Source organism: Urtica dioica, chromosome 6 (genome assembly GCF_054948205.1).
Source record: "Urtica dioica subsp. dioica isolate 48M chromosome 6, U.dioica_male_clone48M_v1_H2, whole genome shotgun sequence".
Lineage (NCBI taxonomy): Eukaryota > Viridiplantae > Streptophyta > Magnoliopsida > Rosales > Urticaceae > Urtica > Urtica dioica.
The window spans coordinates 41,956,606-41,979,423 of record NC_142761.1 but is presented as its reverse complement, the minus strand read 5'-3'; the positions used below and the strand labels follow the sequence as shown (position 1 = coordinate 41,979,423).

General features: G+C 36.4%; 2 protein-coding genes and 5 non-coding genes across 7 annotated transcripts; all 7 read right to left on the bottom strand.

The window, feature by feature from the left end:
• Positions 1 to 2,471: 2,471 nt before the first annotated feature.
• SBP2 (selenium-binding protein 2) lies at positions 2,472 to 6,668 on the bottom strand. Its single transcript, XM_089617555.1, has 7 exons — positions 6,453 to 6,668; positions 5,851 to 6,046; positions 5,534 to 5,761; positions 4,385 to 4,616; positions 4,172 to 4,279; positions 3,525 to 3,797; positions 2,472 to 2,949 (listed from the first exon to the last, which is right to left on the bottom strand). Exons 1-7 carry the CDS (start codon positions 6,625 to 6,627, stop codon positions 2,668 to 2,670), a joined length of 1,494 nt encoding a protein of 497 aa, XP_089473681.1. The 5' UTR covers positions 6,628 to 6,668; the 3' UTR covers positions 2,472 to 2,667.
• Positions 6,669 to 7,544: 876 nt separating this feature from the next.
• On the bottom strand, positions 7,545 to 7,635 carry TRNAY-GUA (transfer RNA tyrosine (anticodon GUA)). The gene is given in 2 exon segments: positions 7,545 to 7,580; positions 7,599 to 7,635. It is a non-coding gene; the product is annotated as a tRNA-Tyr (tRNA).
• A 2,143-nt stretch (positions 7,636 to 9,778) lies between these two features.
• LOC149394289 (Pentatricopeptide repeat (PPR) superfamily protein) lies at positions 9,779 to 11,636 on the bottom strand. The gene has a single exon (XM_089617540.1). It carries the CDS (start codon positions 11,462 to 11,464, stop codon positions 9,884 to 9,886), a length of 1,581 nt encoding a protein of 526 aa, XP_089473666.1. The 5' UTR covers positions 11,465 to 11,636; the 3' UTR covers positions 9,779 to 9,883.
• Positions 11,637 to 13,949: 2,313 nt separating this feature from the next.
• On the bottom strand, positions 13,950 to 14,043 carry TRNAY-GUA (transfer RNA tyrosine (anticodon GUA)). The gene is made up of 2 exons: positions 14,007 to 14,043; positions 13,950 to 13,985 (listed from the first exon to the last, which is right to left on the bottom strand). It is a non-coding gene; the product is annotated as a tRNA-Tyr (tRNA).
• Positions 14,044 to 14,575: 532 nt separating this feature from the next.
• Positions 14,576 to 14,669, bottom strand: TRNAY-GUA (transfer RNA tyrosine (anticodon GUA)). The gene is made up of 2 exons: positions 14,633 to 14,669; positions 14,576 to 14,611 (listed from the first exon to the last, which is right to left on the bottom strand). It is a non-coding gene; the product is annotated as a tRNA-Tyr (tRNA).
• A 785-nt stretch (positions 14,670 to 15,454) lies between these two features.
• On the bottom strand, positions 15,455 to 15,548 carry TRNAY-GUA (transfer RNA tyrosine (anticodon GUA)). Its single transcript has 2 exons — positions 15,512 to 15,548; positions 15,455 to 15,490 (listed from the first exon to the last, which is right to left on the bottom strand). It is a non-coding gene; the product is annotated as a tRNA-Tyr (tRNA).
• Positions 15,549 to 15,779: 231 nt separating this feature from the next.
• TRNAY-GUA (transfer RNA tyrosine (anticodon GUA)) lies at positions 15,780 to 15,873 on the bottom strand. Its single transcript has 2 exons — positions 15,837 to 15,873; positions 15,780 to 15,815 (listed from the first exon to the last, which is right to left on the bottom strand). It is a non-coding gene; the product is annotated as a tRNA-Tyr (tRNA).
• Positions 15,874 to 22,818: the final 6,945 nt, after the last annotated feature.

The window sequence follows — 22,818 nt, the reverse complement described above, 5'->3', positions numbered from 1 at the left end:
GAATATGAATGGTTTATAGTTGTTTATAATATTTTATATCAAACGTAAAAACAAACAAAAAAAATATGAAACAAACATAATACTACAAAATGTTCTTACACATAATGCAAAAATAGTTTGTTTCAGTAAATACTACATATGTGAAACGAACCGATAACAGGATTGACTGCACTAATATAGATATAAACTCAAATATACCTGATTTGGCCAAACAGAATGGTGATTTTGGAATGCTAAAAGGCATATGAAATTATGAATATGAAATAAACAACATGAATATCAAACTCCTACGCAATATCATAGTAGTGTGAAATAATGATTTTTTTTTCTTCAGTATAAATTTGCTCGATTAAAAATAAGTGGCCGATAAATTTACTGAGTAAAAAAAAAAACAAAATTTGTTTAACCGAAGGTTGCATCATTGTACATCATCGGAATATAAACCTCTTGTCGGCAATTATATTTCACCACGCAACCGTACTTTGCATGAAGAAGTAAACTTATCGTAAAAAAGTAAATAGGTTATGCAGTTGTCTAGGTTGTCTCAAGTCTTTAATAATTGTCATTTTCACATACACATGTCCAGAAAAAAAAAAAAAATCTTACTTCCATTTTAGTAGACCATAAAGGACTGGCCAATTTCTTAAATTTAATAAAGAAAAATGAACATAATAATGGTTCCCAGTTCCAATTTTTATTGCACAAGATTGATTCATATATATATAAAGACTTTCATACATTGTAGTTGCAACTTGCAACAAAACTAAGCAGAAAACTATAACTTTTTTTTTTATATTTTATTTTGTGTAATAAGTATATTTTTCTCCCACATGATGAAATATCAAAAGTGGTTCCTACAATAGTAAATATTGGAGCAACCTCTGTGATAAGAGTTTGAAGGATTTGGAAGACAACTGCTTTTATAAGTTTTTCCCGGTGCTTTGTTACAAACTGCCAAGTCTCGTCTCATCGCCCCGATAGAAATGACTTTCCCTCCTTTGAGAGACCTTCTTTCACTTTCAAGGCTTTCCATTTCTGACTCGACCAATCCCTCAATTCTCTTCTCTTCGTGACTCGCGACGAGAAGAAGAAGAAACGCGAGAGTTCGTAGAGCTTTCGAGTAATGAGGTCTTCTTGAGCTCATATTTTTTTTTTCTTTTCTCTTCCATGAATTTGATCACAGAGTTTGGTGTGTGACAATCTTTTTCTTTATGTATATATAATGTGAGAGAGAATGGTAATTAACTTGTGGACATGTTTTTGTAGGGTCATTTTTTAGGATAGAGCAAAACTGGCATTTATTTAGCTTCTGGTGTGGGAAAGTGAGTTATTTTTCTACTACGCAACTTGTCATCTTCTATCAATTATTGCAACATAGGTCGGTCTAGAGTAGTGTCTCTATAGATAAAACCATATTTACTTTGTTTTTTTTCTTTTCATGTCAAATTAGAACCCCAATAAGATCACATCAATTTGCTGAACTTGTGAAGTCTGTATTTCAACTAGCACTGTTCTGATTACTGCTTTGTAATTGAGGCTATTGTTTGATGAGATCAGTGGGCGAAAATTAATTTATTCCGAATTTTTTAAGAGGTATATATGTAAGGTAAAAAAATTATTCAGGGGAGATGTATATGAAAAATCGGTAACCAAACCAATCCATAACTGAATTTCGACGTCATGTCATCAAACGAAAAATTTAGCTCGATTAACTTGATCTGGTCTATCAAACTGAATTAAATATTGGTTCTAGATATAAAAAAAAAAAAAAAATTTGATTTTCGGGATAACCAATTATGATTGGTTCTGAAATAGGATGACCGTTTTTTTTTTTTTTTTTTTTTTTTTTTTTTTTTTTTGTCTTCTTCTAAATTGTAGGAAAATAAATTGGTTTAAGCTAGAATCGATAAATAGATACCAATTTTTTGGATAGTCAGTTTTAGAATTAGACAACTGCTTTTCAAATTGGATACTTAATTTAAGATTCAGTCAATTAAAAATCTGGATTAAGGAATTCTAATCCTAGACCAATTTGAACCGATTATTGGTCAAAAAATTGAAAACCTAAAATTTGATTCTGTTTACTAATCCGTTTCAGCCCTAAATTAATCACACCCCCAAAAATACCATGTCATTGCAGACTTAAAAATATTATATTTCTACATTCCGTTTTCCAAAGAAGGAAATACAGTATAATGGTATGAAACCCAATAATACCAGGCCAGTATAGAGGCCATAACCCTTGTTCATTAAATTCTGGGTACACTTAGTTATTTGGCATCAATGCAACAATGTATATCTGTTGCAATATTCATTTAATGCATAGCTAATGTATGAGGCTATGCCTGGGCGTATAGTTACTATACTCATCTATCTATCTACAAAAAAAAAAAAAAAAAGAAAAAAAAAAGGAAACACTACACGCAAGAGACATTTAATGTGGCAAAACATACATGAAGAGACACAAACAGTGGAAAAACCCATTCATAATTAAAGGAAAGACCAACTTCCATCTACATAATTAATTAATTAGAAATAATTCAGATGGAACATGTCTTATGTCACAATATGTTATAAAGAAGCAGACACATCTTAAAAAAAAAAATTACACAGCATTTATTAAAATTCACTTTTTAAAATCATGAGAAAATAAGAGATTTAATTCATTCAAACCCATATATCCGAAGTGCAGTCACCTCCGGGATATCTCATCTCGTGGGCGAGAGAAGGGCCGTCGGGTTCGGCTCCGAAGTCGACAAAGAAGTTCGGGTTTACGGCCAAACCACCGGTCTCGGTGTCGACATCGAGCTGCAACATATGAGAGCCTCTCTTCATGAGGTCGGGATAGAATTGGCGATCCCATGTACTGAACAACGAGTTCGTGACATAAAGACGTTTCCCGTCTAAGCTCAGCTGAATCATCTGTGGCCCGCCTCTCAGTTTGTGACCCTGAATCAAACAAAATATAAATCCGAGCCCAAGCTTATATTATTGGAAAAAAAATTATTGTAACCATTGCTATTGGTAGTAGTTTCTTATTACGGTTTGTAGTCGTTTCTCTTTTTATTGCTGAAAAAAAATATCGTCTCCATCCCCGGAGCGAATGTTGTTCAATAGAGTGTTGTTTCCGGAGCCAGGAATCGCAGCCAGTAAGGCAATTTTGGACTAAAAATATCGAAATTGATAAAATTTTGAAGTAAAATTATAATTTTCAAAAGTTTATGGCGCATTTACAACTGATAAACTCTGTCACTGATCATATTCAAAATCATTAACTTTATTAGTCATCTGTTTATTGTTCAATTAACATAATCTTTTATTACATGCTAAAAATGTATCCCTTATTCGACATTTTGGTTGACTGTTTTAAGTGTGAATTTACCAAGAACGGCGTAACAGAATAGATGTTAATATTTGTTGATCCCTCGATCAAAATTTCTATTGAATTTTGCTTGTTAATTTACTAATATAGGCTGTAATTAAGCCAGATATTAGCGCGAGTGTGAAAGCGGTCATGGACAAACCTGGACTTTGGGAACGTCGAACTGTGAGGTGTTGCCATCTTCATCGACGACGAAAACGGAGCTTCCTTTCTGAATCTGTCCACCGACCCAAACTTGGCCGGTCAGCTTCGGATGCTTAGGGTCCTCGATATTGTACTGTCTCACATCACCGTGAAGCCAGTTCACGAAATAGAGGAACCGATCGTCGAGCGAGATGAGAAAGTCGGTTATAAGACCCGGCATTTCCGGCAGAATCCAGTTCTTCACCTTCAACGCTGTCTGCGATATCGCAACCTAACAAAGAAAAAAAATATTGAACGCCTAGTTATGACTAGCATAACTTTTCCGGTTTTTTTCGTTTTTTAAGTCGCTTTCCAGTGGTTATCTAGCCATATGAAACGTTAGAAATTTCGAAATAACCAACGTTTCGTTAATTTTTTTGTAAATAGCCACGTATATCTATTTACGCTATCAAAATAATAAAAAACGCAGTGTAAATTTCTAGAAATATGGCTATTTACGAAATATTTACAAAAGTTTTTGACTATTTACGAAAAATTTACAAACGTTGACTAAAACGCAAACGCTTAAATTTATGTGGCTTATATCGCTAAATTTTTGTTAAAGTTATTTTATCACGACACAAGAGAGCTTATATATATATATACCTCGTGGCTCCACGAGTCATCTGGGTTCTTGAAAAACCTAACCATGTTGCTTGTCAAAGCACATCCGACGAAACCCGTGTCTTTGGACGGATCGTGTAGGAATCGTATCTGCAGAGAGACACAAAAACAGTTTCGACCATTCAAAATATAAAAAATATGACTGAAAAAATCTCGAACCCGGGTATGGATTTTTTTTCTTTCTATGTGACGAACCTCTAAGGGCAACATTCCTGTTTCGCCGAGATCCAGAGTCTGCTTCAACTCGCCGCCGGGCCAGGTGTACACGTGAAGATGTCTTCCGTATTTGCCCTCGGAGATGTGGTCAAGGCTAAAGCCTTTTGTGAATGCTGACGGGGCGCCCCACGACGAGCTAATCATCGTCTTGTGTCGAGGTTGGTACCAGAAATCGTAGCCGAACTGAGGGCTGTGACCGGGTTTTTCCCACCTAAACAACACGTGAAAAAAAAAATCACTTCAAAATTTTCCCGAGAGAATCACCTCTATGCATCACCACTAGCATCACAAAAAAAAGGTAATTCGCCAACTAAAACGTTTGGAATTGCTATATAGTCAACGTTTCGTAAATCTGAAGTATATAGTCATAAAGATGACGTGACATTCCTGATTTGCCGTTTCATTGAAATAAAATAGTGAGATATTTAGGTCAATTTATACGTGTAAATACATGAACGTGACTATTTACCTACGATTTACGAAACGTTAGCTATATAACAATGTGAAACTATAAATATGGCTATATACCTAATGAATAAAAAAAAATCACTTTTTTTTTTCTATGGCTCTCTTTGCAGCCCGGAAAATGCGAGTGAAAATGAAAATTTATGTTGTGTTTGGAAGTCATTTGCGGGCCTCACGTGTATAAATTTGCATAAATTCCGTTTCTACACTCAATTTTTTCCATGAAAAATAGTATCCACTCAGTAGTTATACATTTTCCCTTCTATTTTTCGTCTTATTTTCCTTTCAAATTCGATTTTCCCTCCGTCCAAACAACACTAAAAGTAAAATAGGATTCTGTTTTCTTTTCCCTCCTATTTTCCTGGTCCATCCTTAATGACGTAAAACTTCGTTGGAGATCTTTAACGAGTACAAGAGAGAAATAACAAAAAAATACCTTCCTTTGACGTTGAAAAATAGTATCCACTCAGTAGTTATACATTTTCCCTTCTATTTTTCGTCTTATTTTCCTTTCAAATTCGATTTTCCCTCCGTCCAAACAACACTAAAAGTAAAATAGGATTCTGTTTTCTTTTCCCTCCTATTTTCCTGGTCCATCCTTAATGACGTAAAACTTCGTTGGAGATCTTTAACGAGTACAAGAGAGAAATAACAAAAAAATACCTTCCTTTGACGTTGAACTCCGAATCGAGTAGAAGAAACCCGTTCCCCTCGGCGTTCCCATCTTTGTCGCCGAGGCACGAGACCATCACATCGCCGGAAGCCAAGCAATGAGAGGTGTGTGGGTACGCCAAACCCGTCTTCCGTACAATCTCCTCCGACTCGACGACTTTATGCAGCGAAGGAGATTTCGGGTCTGTCTTCGTATCGACCACGTATATACGCCCAGATCTACATAAAAAGTTACAAACAAAAACATGCTTAGATTCAATCCAATCACACAAATTTAAAATGGACTATAATAATTTTTTAGGGGATACATGAGCGAAGGAACAATCAGAAAACGGCGATTCGCTGACGGATCTCCGTGGCAAGAACTGCACGAATTCCATCCAGTGTGATGCAATTCGTCTCCCAAATTCGGCATGAACAGTCTGTGAATCACTTTCGAATAAGTCGGAGAGTTCGGATCCGTGTCCACCGTGGCCAAGTAATCCGGCTTTTGAATACCCGTCCCTAAACGCCATTAATAAAAAAATATAAAAAATAACTCACAAATCACCTCTCAAAGAACTCCAACAATTCAAACAGATACAATTTAAAAAAGAAAAAAATAGGAACATAATTTTTTTATGATTCTCTGGTTTCTCAAATTCTCATCAGTAACAGAAACCTAGCTACTTTCCGTGAGTATTGTGTTCCGTGCATCTGAAGCATACTAATTAAAAGTTTAAAACAACAATTCTTTCTAGATTCTTTGTTAAAAAAAATAAAAAAAAAACAAAAAAAAACACTGATCCTTCTGCTTCATGGTTCAAAGTTCGAACAAGGCCACAGATAAGTGAAGAAAGATTAATTGCTCTACAATTGGAATGTAATTAACGATCAATTAAAGCAGAAAAAAAAAGAAGAGAGTATATACCTGTGTAAACGCATGTGACGTAGATTAGCGATTCCCTGGGACCAGCCATGGCGTCCAAAGGGGTAGGGTATCCCGGGCCCACCGACTCACAGCAAGCCATAGCCGTCTGATTGCGCTGCCTCTTCCCCTGACCGTCCGATTCCGCGTGCTTCAGATCAACCATATCACTTGCCATTCTCTCTCTCGATCAATTGAAGAAGAAGAAGATGATGATGATATCTTTACTGTTATAATTTATACTAAAGTTTCTCTTTTTTGTCCACGTGGCATGGAGCTAGAAAATAAAATATTACGATAATAAGCCACGAGATGGACGTGACAGACCAGTGCTGAGGTGGCGCTCGCAAAAAAGAATTCGATTTCGTATAACTTAGTGATAAAGTGATGGGCCTGAAATTTAAAAAATAGGCCATGCTTATCAACATACATCTATACTAGGAGAATTTAAAGATAAATAAATAAAAATATGGGATAAAAATTTAAGGATAATGTATATCTTTACTGACTTTAATGGCTTCACGGCATTCAGTGAGTGTCGTGATCTTGTCAACCTGTGATTTAATTAAAAAAAAAAAATTATGCATGTGGTTTAAGATATCGTCCACATTCGAGCACGTCTAAAGGGGATGAATCTGTAATCTCACACTAACGAACGGCTAAAAATGGCAATATTTGCAGAGTTTTGCCATGACCTCGTCGTTTCCAATTTCCATAGCTTATAATCAGATCATGAAACGTGTACGAATATTTTTGCCCTCATCTAATTGATTAGTTATTTATTATTATTCCTTAAAAATTAACGTTTTTCCTCGTAGCTGTCAATGCTACAAATCCTCATAACAGATCATGAAGTATAATATAATTATTTGGACGTGGATGTAAGACCAAATTAAGTAACATAATATAATGAAATCCCTTATAGACAGAAGTGGAAAAAATATAAAGAAATCAACCACAATTTAAATCAGGATTGGAGCTGGAAGTTGGGGTGAGGTGATATATTATACTTAATGAATTATCTTTATAGGTAATATAATAATAATGTCATCAAAGCTCGTGCCAAATAAAAAAATAATAATAACTAAAAACGTATCCGACCTGCCGGATTCGAACCAGCGACCTAAGGATGGCTATGGGATTTACCAACTACAGTCCTCCGCTCTACCAACTGAGCTAAGGTCGGTTTATGAATTTTAGCCTCTATTTATATATTTATAAGAGAATATTATAAAAAAGCCTTAATTCTAAATTTTAATCTCCCGCAACGATTTCAGCTATATAAGAAATGTGAACTCTGCATGACTCACAGTTCAAGTGTCGAATGAAATTAAAGATAAGAGAACTGTAAACTGATCTGTATATACATACATACATATATATATATATATATATATATATATATATATATATATGGAGGGTGGATTAATTAAGATAAGATGGATTTAGTTATGAAAATTCATTTTTTTTTTAGAAATTCTGATCCGCTAATTAGTAAGTGTTTTTTTGTACAAGGGATTTATATGGATGGATAGGAATGATTAGGCCTATACATCGGGTTGGGTTATTCGGGTTTGTACATTTCATGAACCCGACCCGAAATCTTTGGTTTGTCATTTTTGTAACCCAACCCAAACCGTTTATGGTATTGAAACCAAACCAACCCGAACCGATATTAATCGGGTTGGTTTGGTTTGATTTATTTGGGGTGGTTTAAGTCGGGGTTATTCGGGTTAATTTGTCATAATAAAAGTACAAAATATAATCGTTGAATCAAATTCATAAAAAAAACATGCAAATACTAAGAATAAATAAATTATGTCTCATCTCAAATTTCACACTCTATAAAAATCTAGACCTCGTGAAAAATCTGTAAAATAAAAAAAAAAATGAGTTGTTGAAACTAATATAAGTAAGTCTTTATGATCATATTGAGTCTACTTATATTATCTATTTGTCAACTGTCGTGAGCATAAAGATACACCTACAAAATAATTAATTAATTTAAAAATTCATTTATATTTTTATTTCAAAACCATAAAGCACATGGTGTATTTTTTTTATTTTACCTTGATAACATTTTTCATTTTTTTTAGAAATTTTTATTTTATTTTAACGGGATTGGGTTGGTTTGGTTCAACCCAATCTCATGACGATCAAAAACCAAACCAACCCGAAACACTTGCGGGTTGGATTGGTTTCAACCCAAAAATTTTCGGGTTGTAATGGGACGGGTTAAAAAATAGTGCGGTTTGGTTTGGATGATCGGGTTGTTTGGTTTGTCGGTTCTCATGAACACCCCTAGGAACGATGAAACAAACTTTATTTTTATCAAATTCTAATTATTGTAAAAATATGGATAATATTATCATTTATTTTTAATATAAAACTAATATTTTTAGTAAACTAAGCGGTGTTTTTTTATAACTAGTATAAAATAGTCAAATAATATAATTTACTCCCAAATTGCTCTTATTATAGCACGCGATTTAAATATTTATATTTTAGTTTTTCACAAAAATAATTGAGTACGATTATAGCTCCAAAAATTAATTCACAAGTATATAAACAAATAATAAAAAAAAACACTCATTCCATATCATCTTCCTAAAAATAGAAAATGGCAAGGTAAATATAAATTTGATCTAATACTGATTTAACACTAATATGACTTGCAACATTGCTGTTGTACTTTTTAACCATCTCTGTTTATATATTACCTTTAACGGTTACATTTATTTTTTCCAACACGGATAAAATGTTTATCAAATTACGATTCGCTCAAGTGTTTCCCTTGTTCTTTCGTTTGTTATTCTTTCCAAGTGTTGTGTTACTCATCTAAACCTCCCACAGTTGATATCTATAACTCATAGCACACTGTTTACAATTGCTTCGTTCACAAGTAACCATTGGATATGACCCAACGGCTGAAAACAGTATATTCTGCAAATTAGCTGCCACGTCTATGCTTTAGAAAGTCTTCTTAAATGAGATCAACCTCAACAAATCTCCACCTTGATCTTATTTCTCATTATCACCTTTGATATATCAACTAATTTCAAGCACAGGGCTTGATGTAAAACTCTGGAGTATTTTCAGAATGCAATCTTTAAAAAAAATGATTTAAAAACAAACTTGAAATAGGATTTATTTTTTCTAAATCCCACAGAAATTCCTTCATCTATTTTCTAATCATTTTTCTTTATACCGGCAAAGTCCCTTAAAAAGTCGCTATAAGTCCCATTTTTTCTTTACAAGTAAAGAAATATCGAAAAAAAAGAGTATTCCAAAAAGAAATACAAAATGTGTATCACGAAATTCATGTCGAAATTCTCATAGGTCGCCGACGAACTTTCTGTATCTCAACTACTAGTCAATCATTGGTGAATGAACTTCCAAATCGAAATCACCAAAAAGTCATTACGGCAATCCCACTAACGAGCTTCAACACGGCATGGCAATCTCTTCCTCATCTCGTTCTCGAACCCTTTCAAAAGCTCGAAAATCTCGTCCCTCATCGGATGATCAAAACTCTCACCCGCGTAGAACACGACTTTTTCCTTCCCGAGCTCAACGCAGCTGAACCCGGGAGTCTTCTTCGCCTCCAAATCTCCCATCCGCTTCCTCATCCTCGCCGCCTCGTCCCACATCCGAGCGCTCGCGTACACGTTCGACAAGAGCACGTACGTCGAAGGGTCTTCGATCTTCCTCTCCGATACGCGATCAGCGATCCTGATTCCAATCCTCGCGTTCCCGCGGTTCTTGCACGAGTTCAAAAGCGAAGCCCATATCGCCTCGTCGAGCTCGAACGGGACTGAGTTTATAACCCTCTCGGCCTCTTCGAGGTGCCCGGACCGGGCGAGAAGATCGACGAAGCACGTGTAGTGACTCAGCGAGGGTTTTATTCCGTGATCGTTAACCATGGATTCGAAGATCGAGCGACCCCGATCCACGAGCCCGACGTGGCTGCAAGAGCAGAGCAAACCCACGAACGTGACTTCGTTCGGCTTAATTCCCGCGACGACCATCTCGTCGTACAGAGACAGAGCTTCGTTTCCACGCCCGTGCTGAGCCAAGCCCACGATGATCGAAGTCCACGAGATCACGTCTTTCTCGGGTATCCGAGAGAAGATCTCGTTCGCGCTTCGCACGTCGCTGCATTTCGCGTACATGTCGACGAGAGCGTTGCTCGTGTAGAGGCAAGTCTCGAAGCCGTGAGATACGATCAAGGCGTGGAGTTGGGTCCCGAAATGGAGGGTCGCCAGGCTGGCGGCGGCTCCGACGATGCTCGAGAGGACGAGAGGGTCGACCAAGTCGACGCCTCGGCTTCTCATCTCGGAGAAGAGCTCGAACGCCTCGGAGGTGTTTCCGCTCTGGACGAGCCCGGAGATCAGAGCCGTCCACGAGAACAGGTTCTCGAACGGGGCTCGACGGAAGAGCTCGATCGCTTCGGATTTTCTTCCGCTTTTCGCGAGGCCGGAGATCATGGCGGTCCAAGAAGCCGGGTTCTTCGAAACCATGGAGTCGAAGACCGAGCGAGCTTCGTGGGGCGATCCGCATTTCGAGTACATGTCGACCAGCGAGGATTTGACGACGTCGTCGGCGTAAAAAGACGACGCGGTGAACCGAGAGTGGACTTGCTTTCCGAGCCTGAGGTTTCCCGAGCTAGAGCAGGCTTTGACGAGGCTCGAGAACACGAAGTGGTCGGGGTGCAATCTGTCGCGGCTCGACATGGTCGTGAAGATCGAGAGAGTCCGTTTGGGAAAGCCCGCGCGGTTGTGGAGGGTGAGGATTGAGGCCCAAGAAACGTGGTCTCTTTGGGGCATTTCGTCGAACACTTGGCGGGCGTCTCCGAGGAGGCCGCATTTTCCGTAGGAGCTGAGAATGGTGTTTGGGAAAGGCTCGGATTGGTCAACGCCGGTCTTGAGGAGATGGGCATGGAGCTTTTTCAGGGCCAAAGGCGTTTGGCTTCTCGCGCAGAGCTTCAGTTCGTTGAGATGCTGTGAAACTTGCATTCATAGCCTTCTACAGAAAAGCAAAAAAAAAAAAAAATGCTCTCTTGCGTAATTTCTCACCCTTTTTGTCAATTAATTTTATTTTTAGTGTCTTTTATTTCCTTTCCCTAATTGTCTAATATATTCTCGCGAATGTTTGGTAAATTGTTGGCAATATACAATTTTACGCTAATTGTGCAATTTATTATGACTTCGCTTTGGTATTTTCCAGAATAACTTGTCCCATATATATATTTTTATATATAAAAAAAAACATATATTATTAATGTAGATGCGAAGATAATGAAAAATATGAATAATGTGATTTACTAGTGTGATTTATCTGAACCCTTTAATCATCACGACCATATATAGTTGCCAAAAAAAAAAAAAAAAATTGGAAATCACTTTTATATAACTATAAATATGATTTTAGAATTATCATAAGGACCGGACCCAATCGACGCTCGGTCTTCTCTCCACGATCGCCACAATATTTTCCTAGAAGCCAATTCTAGATAAGTCTATGGAGTTTATCGGGCCTTAGCATTTTTAAGCCCAAACTTTAACTGTAGTCCAAGTATTAGCTTAATTTCTAGAAGTTAAATTTAGACAAGTCTATGGAATTCTCTAGAAGATAAGGATAATGTTGTGATTGTAGAGAATATTCTAGAGAATGATTTGTAGTCATTAGATTAGAATTGTAGTGGCAAATTCATAGCCATTCATTTGGGAATGTCACTAGTATAAATAAGAGTGATTTACTTGAGTTTGAATCAAGCGAAAAGTTATTAACACTAAATAATACAAAGTAGTCTTTCGTTCCTACATTTCATAGTCTCTCCCGAATACTTAAAACACCTCCGTAATCTCTAGCCCGCGTAAAGTAAGTTTACTATATATTTCCCTTTCACTTCCTTCACAAGGCACAAGAAAAAACACTTACTTTCCGATCATATCCTCTCTAGAATTTCCGTCAACGTAAAGTTTATGTTTAAATCTCATTGTCTTTATCAAAACCTGTAATCATCTTCCGTTGAGAATGTCTAGCGGGCAAGCAAAGAAAAAACCATTGGCCTATTGACTAGTGGTAAGTAGTGATGAAGTGTACAGAATCCGAATCCGTTCGGCGTGTGAAAGTAAATTTGCTACATTTAAAGGAACCAGGTCCGAAAATGCAGGGCGACGAGTTCATAAAGCGTGCAAGAGTACTTCAGTAGAAATTGACAATAAATTTAACTTTAAGATAATTTTGTAGATCGAGTGATTATCACTAGTATATTATAGTCGCGACTCGAATGCATGACTATAAATATATGTGGGTTGAAGTTCGACCCTTGATCATAAGTCTTATTCATTTTCTTATAACTCTCAATGATTTTTTAAAATCCCAAAAATTCATTTTTTCTACAAATAACTAAATTTCCGTAATAAAAAGAACATGAGAATGGAGTATTTCAATTAAAAAAAAAAAATACAAATGCGTATCATGAAATTTATGTCGTTATTACGTTGATCCATATAGATCTCTTCCTTGAGATCATCGTTAAGGAAAATATTTTACATCATGGATGAATTTCAAGATTTTGCAGTGCAACAATAGAATTTTTTTTTCTAGCGGAGGTTATTCTCGTCAGGGGAAAATAAGTATCAAACTAGTCAAGATCTAGACCATTTTGTTTGTCTATAACTTTTGATTATAAGTGTCGCATCAATTGCGTCATCCACTTTCATCTTCCTCGTGAAGATCCTTTCGAGCCAAGTACTTTACTTCCAAGAGGACGGTTAACCAACTTCCATGTGGTTTTGCATGATATAGTCTATTTCACTTGTTATGAAATCTTTTTAAAATAAGTGAACCTCAATAGATCAATAGAGTTTACAACCTCTTTATATGCAGCCTCGAGCATATAGGTAAGAAAATTTATATTTTAGATTCCATTATTGAATCTCTGTGTATTGGTCTTCTCTTCATTATTTTAGGTGTCATTACTTTCGCCCCGAGACTCGCAAGTATTTATAGGAAGAAAGACTTATACTTACCTTCCTTTGCCCTTGCTCGGCTATGTGGCTAGCTTTTCAAGGCTTAGTCTATATGAGCTTGATTTGCCTCTTCAAAGCTAAATAAACGCCACTTCGTTCCTATGTAAACATGGTATCACCTTCGGCCAAAAAGACTTATTCACCCTTGCTCGGCTATGTGGCCAGCTCTTCTGCTACTAGTCAGGTTGTTGACACTGAAATAAAATTAAATTCAACAAAATAGTGATAGAACAAACAGGAAATTTATGCATGAAAACTCTATCTCCGAGATTTCACTGAAAAAATTGTTTCACCCTTATTCGCTTAGAGAGAAAGAGTAAGCCTTTTCAACTAGAACTTGAGTTCATAATCAGATCTGATCTGTCTGGCAATAAAATAATGAAATTAGGAATATTTAATAGATTAAAAAAAATGATGTCCAACATGTAGTATTAATTTATCAAAGTTTAGATGTGAAAAAAAGTCCGACCTGCCGGATTCGAACCAGCGACCTAAGGATCTCTGTGGGGTTTTGACCGAACTACAGTCCTCCGCTCTACCAACTGAGCTAAGGTCGGTTTTGATGATAAATTATATATTCTGATAAAACACACATAGTTTTTGTTCTAATTTCAATGAGTGTTTCTTTTCTTCAATTCCAAGTAATAACAGGCAAACATAAGAAAATTATCTGGAACTTTGCGATCTAGTCTCGAATAAAATGTTCTGGCAATACATGTAAATTTTGACGATGAAGATGTAAAACTGATTGATCTTGGAAATATTTAGCAACCTTTCAATAAATGAAAACTAGACCAAGAAAGCAGAAACAAGTGACCATTTAGAACTGTACTAGACCGAGAAAGACAGGACCGGAGGAATTTTAATATCGGTAAAAATAAATTGTATTAAGTTGAATCTATATCGGAAAAGGATTGCAAAAATCAAGTAGCAATAGATTTTTATTTAAGAACAAGACTCTTAACTACAGTGTTTCTACTCATAGAATGATGTGGATAACCAAAAAAATAAATAAAACAATGTAAGAATATTTAAGGAGACATAGATCTGAATAGTAATTGATTTAATAAAAGTCAATGCAAAAAAAAGTCCGACCTGCCGGATTCGAACCAGCGACCTAAGGATAGCTGTGGGATTTTGACCGAACTACAGTCCTCCGCTCTACCAACTGAGCTAAGGTCGGTTTTGATGATAAATTATATATTCTGATAAAACACACATAGTATTTTCAAAATCAATGAGTGCTTTTTTTCTTTGATCAAGTAATAATAGGCAACGATATATCATTAGCCATGAAATGCAAACCAGCAAGCCAAAAAATTATCTGAAACTCTGCGATCTAGTCTCGAATCAAATATTTGTAATTGCAAGTTGATGTGATTGGTGTTAGGAATTTCACAATGCGAATGAGAACTAACAAGAGCTTATAAGTTCATTGGTTACTCCTATGATTGGCCATTGATTCTTAGATGAAACCTCATTCATACTTAATTACTACCAATCAACTATCATGTAAAGTTTGACCATGCAGTTATATAACTGATTGAATTTGACATTGGAAATATTTTAGCAACATTTATTAATATGTACAATGCAAAACAAGAAAGAAAAGGAAAACAAAATCTAAAAAAAAAAAGCAGAAAAAATTGACCATTTAGAACTGAACTAAACCAAGAAAAACTGAACCCGAGGAGTTATAATTATTAAAAAAAAAAAAAAAAATTGTATCTGGTGTAATCAATTTTGGAAAAAAGGACTATAACAATCAAGTTCAAAGATTGTGATTAAGGAAAAATATTTAAATAAAAAATATTATAAAGAGAGATAGATCTGCAAGTAATTTATGTACCAGAAGTCAATGATACTTGGATCTGGATGGCAAACAGAAAAGAATAAAATTTGAGGAATATTTAAAAGAGGGGAAAATAAGATTCTTCAATGACTATTGATTCGCGAAAAAATGAAAAGTCCGACCTGCCGGATTCGAACCAGCGACCTAAGGATGGCTGTGAGATTTTGATCCAACTACAGTCCTCCGCTCTACCAACTGAGCTAAGGTCGGTTTTGACGATAAATTATATATTCTGATAAAACACACATAGTTTTTGAACTAATTTCAATGAATGTTCATGCCAAGAAATAAATAAATAAAATGGCAACAAAAGATCACTAGCCACGAAATGCAAATAAGCAAGCCAGGAAATTATCTGAAACAAAACAATGTATGAATATTTTAAGGAGACATAGATCTGAGACTAATTAATTAAATTAAAGTCAACGCAAAAAAAAAAAGTCCGACCTGCCGGATTCGAACCAGCGACCTAAGGATCTCTGTGGGGTTTTGACCGAACTACAGTCCTCCGCTCTACCAACTGAGCTAAGGTCGGTTTTGATGAACTACTAACTAAAACAATACTTAGTTTTGGACGGTTATTGCAAGCGAGTTTTCATTTTGAATATATGGTTCAAACTTTAAATATGAAAGGGAGTGACCAAGTAACAAAAAGGACTCTCTAATATTTGATCCAGTTTCATGTAAAAGCGAAGATACGTAATATAGGATTAGTATGGAATAGCAGAGTCTCAAAGAGGAGCTTCAAACCTCTCTTGAAGCAGTGTCTCTGTGAGGCATTTCATCGACCATGTGGAGGGCGTTGCGGGAACACAATGGCAAGCTGACAAGCTTGAAGTTTTGACAGATGGGATGAAGATGCTTTCCTATCTAGGCAGTGTTTGAGTAGAAGAACTGCATCAAATAAATAAAAACTTTGATTAAAAAACATAGAAGTGGATTTTAAGAGAAAGAAAGTGAAACATCAAACATGTAAGTTTTAGGGCTAGAAAAGGAAAGAACGAAGAGAAAAATAAAAATTGGTTTTCAGCTTTTTTAAGAGGGAAATCCAATCCAAATCATTAAAGAAAGTGATTTTCACGAAGGTGGATGCTTTTATTTTAGAAGAGAAAAAAAAATGCTTTTATTGAGCAAAAAAAAAAAACGCTTTCCGCGTAAAGCCTAACGGCTACTGGATATTGAATAACAGTGGCAACAAAATAAAAACTCCCTGTCACACTCACAGATCAAATAGCCAGTAGCAATTTAAAATTGGTCAACCTTTCGTTAATATGCTGTAAATAGCCATATTGCTTACGTGGCAGCTTATTAATTAAATTAGGTTTACACTTTTGCCCTTATTTAATTCGCAGAAACCGAATAGGGAAGTTTTCAAATTTGAAATTTGAAATTTCCTGCAGATTTTGAAAATTAATAGCCCATTTATTGTTATGTTTTTGGAAGTTTTTAGCGTTGACTTTAGGTAATTAGTATCTATTTTCGTGGTTAAACTCTGTAAATATATTCTTCATTTATTGATATTATTTTGTCTTCCATATATTCATAATTTCCAGAATTTTCGTGCTCAAAATATTTCCAGAATTTTTTTTCAGTTCAAATATACTGTAAATATGCTTCTTATTTACAATGAATATACTGTAAATATGTTTTGTATTTACAATGAATATACTGTAAATATGCTTCTTATTTACACGGATATACTGTAAATATGTTTTATATGAACAAAAAAAAAAAAAAAAAAAAACTGTGGTGGCGGCGGCCTGAAGGAGGTGCTGCCTCTCGCACGCACGGGGAGAACCATTTCACACGCACGCACGCCCAGAACCATTTATGGCTGTGAAATCAACTCTCCGGTGTTCTCTGCGTCGTTTCCCGGTGTCTCCTCTCGGTCCGGCATCCTCAGCGGGTCGTGGCTGTTCTCTTTTTCTCGGCTGGAACACGCGCGAGTGGTGCTCGGTCTCGGCCATTGATGACGCGCAAGGAATGAAAAAGAATGAGATGAAGGAGACGTTGACGATGAGAGAGAGAGAGGAGGGGGGTGCTCGGGCTCGGCATTGATGGCGGCCAAATCTCTCTTTTTTTTTTTTCCTTAAGAGCAGTAAAACAAGACCGATACAAATCGTATTTTTGATTTATTTACTAACCCGTGTTCGTTCTTCTTCGTCGTCGCTGTATTTCTTCTCTGGGTTTCGATTTCGATTGTAAATAAAGGTGTTGAATCTTTTTTCCGGTTCAAATTTGAGCAGTTTCTTCTTCGCGATTTTTGGGCATCTTTTTTTTTTTTTTTTTTTTGAAAACAATATTTTTGAGCGGTTGCGTGTTAATGTGAACGCAGCTGACGGTTTAAATTACTCCTCGATTTTCGCGTGCATTAATATCCAAATATTACAGCTGATCACGTATTAATGACCCGGAAGATAGTGGGCGGGAAAATGGAAGGGTAGTCTCGGCCAATTTTTGTTGTAAATAAATCCTCCTGGCTATTTACCACTTATTTACAGAACGTTGACTAAAAATAAATTGGCTATTTTCAGGAGGCTACTTAGCTTAATTAAATTACCAACTTGGAAAGTCAGGGACCACTACTACTGGTCTAAAAAAGGGATTAATTCTTAGTACATAAATTTCATATTGTAGACATAATAATTAATAAAAGGATAAATTACAGTATTGCCCCCTCAACTCTATGGTGATTAACGATTTGCCCCCTGATAAATGAAAACGTACATCAGTGGACTTGAAATCCTACAATGTAACCATTAGCTCCTTCTGTTAACTCTTATCGACGGAACTCGTCTCTTGAAAAATATGTCATGGGTAGTTTTGTAATTTTACTGAATAATGAGTAATTAAGGATATAATAATGAATGAAAAAAAAACCCCGAAAACTTCTTCATTTTATCATAACAAAAATTCAAATCGTGGAGATGAAATCCCCGGCGAAGAAGAAAACCCGAGCCCCGAAATCCAAGGCGAAAACGAAGCTTAAAACGGCGGTGAAGAAAAAAGTGGAGAGCGCGTCGACTGAAGAGAATGAAAGGAGAAGAGTCGATTATGGTAAGGTTTTATATGTAATGGTGGTCCCATGGTTATTGCTTTTTCCGATTTTGTATTTTATAATAGTTGTTGGTGGTCCCAAACTTTATGTTTTGTCTGGGTTTTGTCTGGGTTTTGTCTGGGTTATGTGGTGGTTGTGGTCCCGAGTTAGGGTTTTTTTTTTTGTGGTGGTAGTGGTCCCCGGTCGTAATCAATCTCTGAATGGAACATTAAATTATTATTCTCGAGACTATTAAATGGTTGTTCTTAAATGATTCTTGGAATCTTTGTCTTTCAGATCCTTCGTCGACCCTATTTACTTTTAAAGTTCATCACGGTGGCACTATGGATTCAGAGATGGTATATGTTGATGGGGAAGTCTCGTACTTTGAATACTGTGACTTGGATAGGATGTCAATTGTGATAATAAATGGTATGTTGAAGAAATACTTAGGATACGATACTGGAGCATTTTATTTCTTACCTGCAGAAGGTGAAAAAAAGATGGAGTACGTTGACACAGATGATGATTTGCTTAGAAGTATTGGGGTGTTAATGGAGACAACAAGAGTAATTGACCTCTACTGCGAGCACCCGGTACCAAAACCTACAGAAAATGAGCAGGCCCATGCTGAAGAAGCCCGTGAAGAGCAGGCCCATGCTGAAGAAGCCCGTGAAGAGCAGGCCCATGCTCAAGAAGCCCGTGAAGAGCAGGCCCATGCTCAAGAAGCCCGTGAAGAGCAGGCCCATGTCAAGGCGAGATGATGGCAGCGGCTATGGCTTACTCAGTAGACAGATTTAATGCCGAGATGGAGTTCATAAAAGCCGAGGATGTCAAGGCGTTTGAGTGGCTGGTTGATAAAGGTACAAGTCACTGGGCCAGAAGCGGGTTCAGAACCACGCTGAAATGTGACATGTTACTGAATAACATGTGTGAATGCTTCAATGGGACAAGGTAAGGTTGAATTTTATACCTTGAATTTATTACCAATACATAAGAATGATTGACCATGTCTCTGTTAATGATTGACATTTATGTGATTTAGGGCTATTTTGATGGCAAGACAAAAACCAATACTATCAATGCTTGAAATCATAAGAATGTATCTCCTACAACGATTCACAAAGCAAAGATTGGCTGTGGCAAATTGGCATGGTTGTATAGGTCCCAGAATTTCTAAAATATTGGAAAAAAATAAAGAGAATTCATCTTCATACATTGCACAATGGTCCGGTGGACATGACTACCAAGTTAAAAACATGTATGGTGGGATGCACGCGGTTAACTTGAGAAACAAGACTTGTTCTTGTAAACGGTGGGATCTATCAGGTATTTCATCATTTACTTGTTCTTGTTGAGACTTCACGTATATGATAATGTTTTTGTTCATGTGTGTCATACAGGTATACCTTGCAGCCATGCAATTGCTTGCATATGGCATAAGCACGATGACCCTGTTGACTATGTCGCAGAATGTTACAAGAAGGAGACATTTCTGGCCATCTACAAGTACCAGATATTTCCAATGAATCCAATAGAGCAATGGCCAAAGACATGTAAAACACCCTTGTCAAGACCACCTGACAGAGCCGAGCCAGGAAGGCCAAAAAAGTTGAGGCGTGTGGAACATGATGAGGTTATCCCACGTGGTGCAACTAGAATTTCCAGAAAATACGTGACGATTTCATGTTCACAGTGCGGCAAGGGGGGGCATAACACCTTAACTTGTTTCAGAAGAAAACAGGAAGAACTGGTGATATTTATACCTTAACTTGTTTAATAAATGGTCCCTAATCCAAATGTTTATTACATGTTTTCACAGAGACGTCAAAAGAGTCAATCAAACAACCCAAGCCAAAGTCAGAGTCAACCACACCACCCTAGCCACAGTCAGAGTCAACCACACCACCCTAGCCAAAGTCAGAGTCAACCCACACAGGCTTCAAGTCAGGGTCAACCCACACAGGCTCCAAGTCAACCGAGTCAGCCCTCCCAAACCCTTAGGGTAAGTTAACATTAACTTTTTCTGGACCATGTTATTATGTGGTGATTTGTATACATTATGTTTGTGCAGAGGAGCCCGAGAATTCGCACGACAATGGGGCCAAGACAAGGATCAGGAGTGCTGCCAAGAGTCTTATTCTAAAAGTTTGTTTTGGTGTGCAGATTTTGTGGTCTAGTAAACTTTTGATGACTATTTTGTGGTCTTGATGACTATTTTGTGGTCTTGATGACTATTTTATGTATGGTATATTTTGATACTTAATAGACCTTTTGAATATGTGTGAAATGCTATTATGTTGATTTAATTAGGTACACTTAATGTCAATGTTTTCTCTAATTTGATCTTGTACTTCCCGTTTCAAATTGAGTGACCGATATCTTACTTGCCATTTCAGTATATTACACTTCAACAAACAAACCTATTACGTATGTAAACATATCTGCTTCAAATTTCCATTTCTGTTTCATTCAGCACCAAAAACAAAAAAAAACCATACAATATAAAACAGTTGTACAATTCCTAGGGGCAACATAGCCTTACTTAAACAGAATGACATACACCAGTAGTGCAACTATGATGAGTAACATAACTTTCATCTTCTTGATTTCGGCTTCTATTTTGCCCCAATTCGCCATTGATTCCCCCACATTGTTAAGTCCATCAGCAACATCAAATTCTTTCCCATTCCCGAGTTCCTGCTCTAATTTGTTTCTCTTCCTCAGTAATCCGGGAATCACTTGAACTGATCTCTTACACATCCGGGGATCGATCCACTCTAAAAACCCACACCCATTACATATCCCTTTCTGCGAAATTTAAAACTCCATGAATTGAGAAGATAAACACAAACCAATCCATGAATAGAGAAGATCAACACATTCATTCAACATAAATAACATACCTTATATCGAGAACACCCAAAAAATCGACGCCCGGGATTCTCATCGGTCCACGAAGTGCGTTGGATGCTTGGCAGTCCGCACGGACAACTAGGTCGTCGACGATCTTCGCCGGAGGACTGAGCTTCATCGTTTGTACCGGGCTGAGAATGATTCAACGTTTCGCTGCTCCAAGACTGACTCCCATCCATTTTCCTCGATTGAAATCGCGCCTCTTGATTGATTTTGGGAACCCTAGCACGCGAATTTATTTTGTTTGTTCTTTCCCTAATTTTGTTTCCCCAATTTTATATAAATCATTCGAATAAGGGTATTCTAATAAATTCACACATCACGTGCTTAAAACACGAGAAAAGTAACGATTTCCGTCGATAAGAGTTAACAGAAGGAGCTAATGGTTACATTGTAGGATTTCAAGTCCACTGATGTACGTTTTCATTTATCAGGTGGTCAATCGTTAATCACCATAGAGTTGAGGGGGCAATACTGTAATTTATCCTTAATAAAATATTAAGTAAATTTGTTATTTGAAAAATATTGAAATTGGACTTTTTGACTTATTTACGAACAAAAGTACGCCTAAAACCATATAAGCCTTAATTTTTTTAAAAAAAAAATTCCAATGGTTTCTGATGATAAGTATGGTTTAAATACTCTTAAGAGGGATTTTAGTCTAAAAACGTGACAAAAATCTAATTTTAAATATTTTTAATTGTGTAAAAAACAAATTAAATAACAGGTTCAATCTTGATATTTTGTTAATTGTCAAGTCTACGATATGAAAACTCCCTTAACTGCCATGAATAATTTGTCCCTTGCTTTTTGAATCGTGACAAATGTTTACTACGAAGGCAACATTCGTTTATATAGAGAAATTGCATCAACTACCACTATTTAATAAGTTTTTTCTAATTTCTCACCGAAAGTTTAACTTGACAAAAAATACTAGTAAACCACTTGTACAAATACAATTTTACCATCAATACGATGTTAACAATTGACATATATTCTTCACCTTCTCGTGGAACTTCATGGTCTTTTCTGGTATTCAACTAATTAAGTTGAGCTGACTTTTAGTTACGATTCAGATATACAATTTCGATTTGATTTCTCGATCTTGCGCGATCTTAACAAGATCTATTCGATTCGCACAGTTTACTCTCTAGGGTTAGTCTCATTCGGATTATGTAATGTGTAAGTCTCATGCCGACTTTTGGACGTTCATTATTTCATGTTCTTCATCGGCTTCGAGTGGTTGTGAATCTCTATGCGTACTGTATTTCCATAGGTTTGTGAGCATGTGATGAGGTTAGAAGAAGATTTCATGGAAGTAAGAGGATCTCATACCTAAATGATCTTATATCATAGTTCACTATGGAATTATTAAGGAAAATGATCGATCTAGAAGGATTCTAAGAGTCTAACTCGATAACCAACTCTTATGTGAGGAAAAAAAAAACAAAAAACAAAAAACAAACAAACTTGTGTACTGCTTTATATTGCCTTTCACTGTTTCATGTTAGTTTGCAGATTGTTCAT

Excerpts from the sequence above, each read along its gene's own strand:
- SBP2 (XM_089617555.1), bottom strand. The coding sequence starts at position 6,627 with ATGGCAAGTGATATGGTTGATCTGAAGCACGCGGAATCGGACGGTCAG. Across the intron at positions 4,617-5,533 it reads GAGTTCAACGTCAAAGGAAG|GTGGGAAAAACCCGGTCACA; the intron begins GTATTTTTTTGT and ends CGTGTTGTTTAG. Across the intron at positions 4,280-4,384 it reads CAGGAATGTTGCCCTTAGAG|ATACGATTCCTACACGATCC; the intron begins GTTCGTCACATA and ends GTCTCTCTGCAG.
- LOC149394289 (XM_089617540.1), bottom strand. The coding sequence starts at position 11,464 with ATGCAAGTTTCACAGCATCTCAACGAACTGAAGCTCTGCGCGAGAAGC.